The 8,909-nt window shown below is 43.0% G+C and overlaps 1 protein-coding gene across 2 annotated transcripts in view; it reads left to right on the top strand.

The window, feature by feature from the left end:
• Window positions 1-1,765: 1,765 nt before the first annotated feature.
• The window catches only part of LOC109970613 (Krueppel-like factor 15), a 12,764-nt gene continuing 5,620 nt past the window's right edge, over window positions 1,766-8,909 (top strand). Inside the window, exons 1-2 of one of the 2 annotated variants that reach the window (XM_020618296.1) lie at window positions 1,766-2,104; window positions 5,557-7,041. In XM_020618296.1, the coding sequence (XP_020473952.1) occupies window positions 5,795-7,041 (1,247 nt within the window). In that variant the 5' untranslated portion in view covers window positions 1,766-2,104; window positions 5,557-5,794. Of the gene's footprint in view, window positions 2,105-2,529; window positions 2,972-5,556; window positions 7,042-8,909 lie in introns of those variants that run through there. The other variant, XM_020618297.1, reaches the window with a different exon arrangement.

Raw genomic sequence — 8,909 nt, 5'->3', positions numbered from 1 at the left:
CAATTGAGGGGATATGCAAACCATTAACCCATGTTTTTAACATGTTGTTTCGACTTGGGCAGTTCCCCAATAATATGAAAATAGCAAAGGTTATTCCACTGTATAAATCTGGTGATAAGCACAACTTCACAAATTATAGACCGGTTTCTCTGTTGTCACAATTTTCAAAAATTCTGGAAAAACTCTTTAATAACAGATTAGATTGCAGTAATCTGCAGTAACCTCAGGCCCTGTATTTTTCTCCACATCCTGTGGTCACAGTGCAGCAGCCGGAGGTAAAATATATCCACAAAACCGGTGCAGTCGAAAAATTCCACTTTTACTAATGGATGTCAGGCAAGCTCACATGAGTGCACACCAGCCTGGAGACATGCATAAACCAAGCTGCTTCTGCACAGAAATACTAGAACACATACTAGAAGTACACCTCATTTTTTGAGCTTTAGGTCACATCTAAAATGATAATTCACCATTAGATAAATCATAAAACAAGGAAAACCATGCCATGAGCTCTTTAATAGTCCTCTATCAGCCTACAATAAGTAAGAACAGAGGTTCCCAAAGTTGAGGGTGGGTCTCATGGAGGGTCCAGAGTGGCAGCGGCTAAATACAGTATAACTGGCAAAAGAAGGTTGGGGAACCACTGAGATGGAAAATAGGTTCAAACTAAAGAACTATGTTTCATCTCTTCAGTGGGTATTTATGTCACATGTTTCACATAAGTCATAGCTTATTTGTAAGGTCTAGTTCCATTGCACTTTATTGGATTTTACCTTTATGGATACAGCAACTTTTCCACCTCAGCAAAGTGTAAAAGTACATTTTTTTATGTTTAAGATTTAGATTTAGATTTCTGGCATTTCCACTCATTTTTTTTCTGTCAGTTGAAAATGTGCATGGAAATTGGTCCTTAAAAACACACCCATAAACCCCCTCATGGTCTAGTAAGACAGAGTTTGTTTTTAATGTTACAACTAATAGTAACTGCATTGGTACAATTGCTTGATAGGGTTATACCTACCTTGCATTTAACAGAGACAAGGTCCAGGCCATCAGCTATCAGATTGTATTCATAACTTAGCTAGTCATCAACAGAGCTAATTGGGATATGGTGTTGACTTGCACAAACACAAATTCAGGATACTTCAAACACCCTATCATAACAGGATACTCACATCCATGTAAACACAGTAAGGACTGGACTCTGTTGTGTTATCTTTGACATGTTCCCAGTTGTGTGACTTACTGTCCCACTGCTCATGAAGTCAAAACACTAAACACCTACATGAAAGTTTAAGAGGCTGTTCCTAGTGACTTTGTATTTCTATTGTGTATGTAGACTATTAAAGACATGCACAGGTTTCCAACATGATTCCACCATGGTTCTTCAAAATACAAAAAAGAAGAGTCTGGAGAGTTTTAACTCAAAGAATGCAGGACATTTTGTTTCTTTAAAAACTTGACTGAATGAGTTAAGTGAACTCTCGGTTCAATCGTTCAACTCATTCCAAGTCAAATGACTTCAAATCAGAACAAGTGCTGTTTATAATCTTGACATTCTAAGTTGAAACAGCTTGAAATTAGCAACAGATCAGCAGATGAGTTGTTTCCACTAAATTCCTGTATGATGTTTTACAGTGTGCTTTCGTCCGTTATGCCCAGTACAACCGATCCACTTTTACAACACCCACTGTGGTTGTTAATGGGCATGATAACAGCTAAAGCTCTGCTTCCTATCCTCCGCTGAGGTGCCCCACATGTTGTTCCACTCAGCACAACCTCTGACTGACAGACCGTACGACCCGCCTCCATCTCACCACAGCCGACCAATGAGGCGGCAGAGCTGGGACGAGCCTTCATCAGCAGCCTCTTACTTCTCACTACAGTAACCGTGTAACACACACGGGCAGTCATGTGACTATCATATAGTAGGCTACAACTCAGGGAACGCTCAGTCCCGTCTCAATTCTGCTGTTACTGCTCTATGGTGAGTCTCAAGGGTAAATCCTGCTCTGGAAACAGACTCACCAGTCGGATGCAGCGGATAAAAACTGTCGTCCCCGCGCCGTTTGCATTGGGAATATAATTATTCCGAGTAAACAAGGTAAGTCTGGGGGTTTATTTTAATACGAAAAGGTACACTGGTGCAGAGTGCGCGTGTCCCTGCTTGGTGCCGCAGGCTGGAGAAAACATGTTTACGTTGAGAGCGGACACTCGCGCCTACTCCTGCGTAATGCACCGCGGAGAGGAATCACGGCACAGTCCTGTATCGTGGACTACTATGGGGTTCGGATTTTGCTCTTACACAGTGTAGCCTCAGTGAATCAATTCTGAATTTTGGTCTCCTATTTGCAGCTGCGGATTTAAGGAGAAGTCTGCCTAATCATTATTATTATGGTGCATTTTTCAGAGTTATAGGTCTGATTTACAAACGTTAGACTCTGGTAGTAGCTAGGCCTATAAAAAGGCGCCCAGTAATTAAGAGATGATGTCCAGGCTTTTCTCTTTATCAACATGTGCAGTGAATAGAAATTGTGCCCCGCCTCCTGTGCCCCGCTGAGGGCACAAGAGGCATCAATAATGCGCCAAAAGGAATCCTGTGTCCAATGAGGGAAAGCTACTGTAATCGACTTCCCGGCTTCACAAGCAGCAGTGTTACAGATGTAATGTTCTTTAATTGTAAATAAGCAGAACAGGTGATTTAAGGATGCAGCGAAATAGCGCACTCTGCTGCCGGATGCCCCATGCGGTGGTGTCTGATAATTATGTTGACAGTTCTCTCTCTCTCTCTCTCTGGCTGAGTGTACTTTCGGTCAGGCCATGCAGGGGCCCCTGGACAGGCAGGGCAGACAGAGATGGGAGGAGGGAGGAGGGGAGGAGCGATTATGATCGGAGCTCCCTGTTCCAGGAAAACAACCTATTTATGAAGTTTGTAGTAGGACATCTGAAAAACATGATAAAATAGAGCCACGTAAGCCTACTTTCATTTTGGTTTACATACATAAATGGTAGCCTACTGTTGTTAGTTATAAACATTGGCTAAAACATCATAAAAAGTAACATTTAAAGTGCCCGTGGCTTTGCAGCCCTCATAACTCCAAATAATTTGGAATTATTTCAGAATGATAAAACCTGAGAACCTCTTCCTGAAAACAAGAGAAAAATTCATGAATGTGCAATTCTTCTGCTGCCAGTGTTGTGTTGAAATCAATTTCCCAGTTGAGATGTGCTCCCCCTAACATTGTCCTAACCACAACCACTGAGGGAGGCGCTACACCCAGTTTTGAACAGGGGAAACACATCTCGACGGGGGAACACATTTCTACACAAGACCGGTCAGGAAGCAAGAGACAATACATAAACAAAAACCTTTAACAAATAAGATACATTTTTGACAATGACAGTACCTCAGATCCTACCTGACATGTTTGAGTCAGAATATGAAAGTGAACAGCACGACAAACCACAATAGCATTAATTAATATGAATTTCCCCTCCATAGATAGATAAACAACGGTACATATACTGATGAAAAGAGATGTGTAACACTCTAAACAAAGTGGGTAATTGAGAAACTCCATATGCAGACACAGTAACTTCTCCAGCCTTACAACAATTCTCTCTAACGTTACAGAAACAAGGCATTAAGAGACATGCAACATGTTTTTCTTTTTTTTTAAAACTTACCGTTAAGTCCCACCAATTAGTGGAAACATCACTCCCTTTCAAGTAGCTCCAAGGTCAGTAAATCCAACCGGTCACTGCATCTTCCCCCACACGGCCACATACAGTCCCAAAGTAGTGAAATTAATTCCATCAGGTAGCGTAGCACCGACAATAACATCATGGGTCGTTAATCCACTCTTTAACCAGCAACACATCACAGCACACAGACACATTGTCTCAAACAGTCAAAACAAACATCTACTGTGCTCCGGAGGAATCCAGCATTGATGAGCTGATCATTCACCACTGTGGGGGCTTCACAGGCCGGCTACTTGTAGGTTAGACCCGGTCGGGTAAAACAGTGAGTCCCTGTACAGGAACATTCCCAGACATGCAGTAACCTCAGGCCCTGTATTTTTCTCCACATCCTCTGGTCACAGTACAGCAGCCGGAGGTAAAATATATCCATAAAAACGGGAGCCGTTGAAAGATTCCGCTTTTACAGTGGCACCGGTGGATGTCAGGCAAGCTCATATGAGCATGCAACTGCTTGGAGATTATGGCCATTCAAGGAAATCCTTAAGCTATGACTTTATATTGTTAGAAAAAAAGGCTTGTATAAACCGAAATGCTTCTGCATAAAAGTACTAGAACATACATCCACCTCATTTTTTGAGCTTTAGGTCACATCTAAGATGATAATTCACCATTCTAACATTGTAGATAAGTCAGAAAACAGGGAAAAGCAGGTCATGGGCTCTTTAAAAAACTTAATCAAGTTAAACAATATAAACATAATCCTTAAAGATTTTCTGCATATCGGATATTCACAAAACACACACAAACAGATCGAGAAGAACGTGCGCTACAGACATATTATAGGCTCTGGTGGACAGACATGTCCCGAGAGTGTGTGGCTTTAAACCAACAACACAATGATAACCTGGGCGATTCACAGCAACACAGTTTAGTGACAACCACAAGACAAGTGAATGTGTGAGCAAAGAGAAACTCAGATCATTTAGAACACCCAACATGTTTATCATCAGCACAGTGGTTTACAGTGTATCAAACATTCATCTAAGGGGACTATGTCTTACCTGCAAACTACACCTGTGAGCAAGCTGTGCACACTGTGTACAAAACACTGTTGCTGGACGACATAAAGATTCTCTAGCCCTCCATTTAGCAGACAGTTTAACACCCACACAGACATAACACAGAAAAGGTTGACCAAATATTCTTAACTCAAGGTCCACATGCTAGATTTATGTTGGGGCTTTGAGCTGCATCTCATTGCCTTTATCTGCAGGCAGATGACATTTGTCAAAGTGCTGTCTTCAAGGTCACGAATGAACCCTCCAGCTTAGTTATTAATATTTTTCTCACATATTTGCTCTTTACTTTTGAAATACAAGATAAGTTTTAGGAATCGAAAAACTATTAAAGGGAATCATTTTGAGAAGGGAACACTGGCCCTTGGATGAACTGTGTATAACTCATACATTTTTGTGATGAGGGGTCATGAATAGGAATTACTTGGGTCAAGCAAAAAGGTTAGGAAACAGTGGGCAGGGACACTTTCTAAGTGATACTTGGCCTAGTAACTTTATTTGTGTCCTGTAATAAATGAAGTAACATTTTCACTGTACTTCATCAGTGATATTATGATGTGTATGTTTTTAAATGACTATTAAATTGCAGGTCTAAGACACTACTGATGGATTTTAGAATTTGCACCCGTAGGCTGTGATTAGCATATTATATAAACTGACAGATTAGAGGATGTGGATATGCTGTTTTTATTTTAAGTCAGACCTTGTTGCATTGAACTTGAGTGTGGGATTAACATGAACAAACTTCTCACTGTTTCTGTTTACTTCTATTTAGATCTATTATATTCTGGCTGAAGACCCTGGATTGTGAGAGTGTTTCCCCAACGCTTACTTTGTCCACTCTGAGAGAGAATGCCAGGTGTTTCACTGTCACACCCGAATGGGATGTATGGCCTTGGTGACCTGGGTTTATTTGTCTGACTTTCCCAGCTCCACACAGAATAATTCTCTCATAAATCATTCTAAACACAAACTGAGTTCAACAAGAGACAGTGGTTTGGCACAAGCCAGGGATGGTAGATAACTCTCCAGTGAGCAAGGAGCCGTTTCTTCCTTATAGTGGTTCTCCACCGGCCTACCGGCTGTCTGACATGGTGACAGATCTGGGTTCCTACCATGTACTGCAGTCACCATTTTCAGAGGATGACCTGAGCGAGTCGTACAGCCCTCGTTCCTGCTCCAGCCCAGACTCCCAGGTGCTCAGTTCCAGCTATAGCAGCAGTTCCAGTGCTGAGAGCCAGGATAGCATCCTGGACCACCTGCTGTCTCAGGCCTCTTTAGGAGGAGTCAGCAGTGATCCTGCAGAGTCTGTGGCACCAATACCATTATCCCCTTTTCTCTGGGACTTACGGAGAGATGAGCCATCCAAACGTGAGCCTATAAAGGAGGAAAATTTTGATTTCTTCACTTGGTCCAATGAGGAGACGGAGAAACTTGGAGGATCCTTCCAACCCACTCTGGAAGAGATTGAAGAATTCCTGGAGGAAAATATGGAGGTGGTGACAATGAAGCAGGGGATCAGAGAAGGTTGCCCAGGGTTGGGAGTGGGACTGGATGAAGCTCTTGGTGTAGAAGTTGGTCTTGAGTGGTGCAGGGATGTGTCCTCTGAGCCTAAGTCAGAGCCAGAAGTTGAGTATTCAGACCAAACTGTTCCCAGTGACAGCACTGCTGGCCTGGTCACTGTTGCCTGCAGTGAGACCAAAGCTACATTAGTTAAACCCACACTTGAATCCAGCGCAGAAGACAAGAAGGCATCAGCCAAAGAGCCTTCAGAAGCAGACAGTGGCACTAACAGTAGTGGGATGCCGGTCATCCTACAGATCCAGCCCCTTCAGATCAAACAGGAGCCCAAAGTAGCACCTCTTACCCCAGCAGTCCAAATCCCATACCCTCCCCCAGCCTCAGACATCAAAATTGCACAGCTGCTGGTCAACATCCAAGGTCAGACCTTTGCCCTGGTGCCCCATGTCCTGCCCTCCCCCAACCTTAATGTGTCCCCCAAGTTTGTACGTATTGCTCCAGTGCCTATTGCAGCCAAGCCTCTTGGCATCGGGGATAGCTCAGCCAACCAGGGATCAGGGATTCTTGTTGGAAGTCAAAAGTTTCCGAAGAACTCAGTGGCTGATCTTATCAAAATGCACAAATGCAATTTTCCTGGCTGCACCAAGATGTACACCAAGAGCAGCCACCTGAAGGCCCACCTTAGGAGGCACACGGGAGAGAAGCCTTTCGCCTGCAACTGGCAGGGCTGTGGATGGAGGTGGGTACTTGGGAGGGAAGTGAACTGACTGACTAACTGTGTTTCTACATACACCGTTCAGGCATAACATTATGACCACCGACAGGTGAAGTGAATAACACTGACTATCTGTTACAGTGGCATCTGTCAATGTGTGGGGTATATTAGGCAGCAAGTGAACATTCAGTCCTCAAAGTTGATGTTTTGGAAGCAGAAAAAATGGGCAAGTGTAAGGATGAGTGACTCTGACAAGGGCCAAACTGATGGTGAGATGACTGGGTCAGATCATCTCCCACACTACAGGTCTTGGTAGGTGTTCTTGGTCTGCAGTGGTCAGTACCTACCAACAGTGTCTAGGGAAGGACAAATGGTGAACTGGAGACAGGGCCATGGACGCCCAAGGCTCACTGATGATGAGGTTGATCTACTGTAGATTAAACTTTTAACTTCCATTTGTACTTTTCAAAAGATTAAAATTTATTTGAATCTTTGTTAAAATGGTTGAAAATGAGAAACACTGTCCACTGGTCTCTATGAAGAGAAAGAGTCAGGGGCTGTAGTGGTGATATCACACCTAGAGTGGTGAGGCTGTTGAATTGGTCTAAAAAATTCTCTCTAACTCGTCCTCACGACCACAGTTTTCATTCCTTTTACATAAGTTTCTCACTGAATTGTAGACACATCTGTGCTCTTCCTGACAGTAGAACTGTGGAACCAAATGGATTCACAGAAGATGCCCAGTGAGCTGCAGAGAGACATGAGCGCCAACCAACTGCCACACTGACTCCTATGTAAACAGTATTAGGCAGGTGGTCATAATGTTATGCATGATCGGTGTCCATATGAACATGCAGGCCGCTGGCTAACTACAGTATATCACAGAAGTGAGTACACCCCCTCACATTTTGTAAATATTTAAGTATATCTTTTCATGTGACAAGCTGTATACTCACTACTTTACATTGTAGCCAAGTGTCATTTCTTCAGTGTTGTCACATGAAAAGATATACTTAAATATTTACAAAATGTGAGGGGGTGTACTCACCTCTGTGATATACTGTATATCAAACATTCACCTGACAGACAGAAGGATTTCTGCTTATCTCACTCTGCCCCTTTTTATGTTTCTGTGTTAGTTACCTAAGGAGATTAGACTCAGAGACTGATATTTATGACTGTTCATATTAAACTCGTTTAAAGTTTTGTTTGTTTACAGGACTGAGCAGTATCAGCAGACTCTTGAATGTACTGTTTCTGCATAATTCAGAAGGGCTTAACCCCATTTGTTAGTGTGTTCTGTTTGAAAGCTACAGTAATTATAGGTCAGTGCGACATGTCTGTGTGCTGCGTGTGATGTCACACTGCTTAGTGGAACCAAAAGTGGTGCAGATTGTGCCAATGCCACTTGAACTGACCTATCACCTTGAGGGTCATCTCTTAGCACTGGCTGGAGGACTTATCTTTACAGGCCCTCAAAGCCCTTAATGGCTGTCATGCAGCAAGTGGCAATTGCAGTAATGCGAGGTGGAGGCAACATAAAAAGGTTTGCTTTCACAAACACACTTTGTGTCAGACAGTGAGATATCTGGGATGTGCAAGAATAGCTGGGGTGTTTTTTTTTTTTTCTTTTTTTTGCAAATGTAAACTAAATCTGGGATGGAGCATGTGGGCTGAAGTCACACGGGCTCAGCACTGGTACCTCCTGTTGAGACTCGACAGCTGTGCAGTTGCTGGAGCAGTGTGTGTGGCCTTGTTTTTTTATACTTGTGGGGCAAAATAGCAGGCGCACGCTTGCTCTGTGAGGATGAGGTACGTTGTAGTTCATCAAATTGTACAGAAATGACACAGTGTAGAGTTAGAGGAAGTATCGCCTTTGATTAAGGCTAGGA

Source organism: Monopterus albus, unplaced genomic scaffold (genome assembly GCF_001952655.1).
Source record: "Monopterus albus unplaced genomic scaffold, M_albus_1.0 scaffold203.1, whole genome shotgun sequence".
Taxonomy (NCBI): domain Eukaryota; kingdom Metazoa; phylum Chordata; class Actinopteri; order Synbranchiformes; family Synbranchidae; genus Monopterus; species Monopterus albus.
The sequence above is the reverse complement of the archived record's forward strand: the minus strand, read 5'-3'. Positions and strand labels throughout refer to the sequence as shown.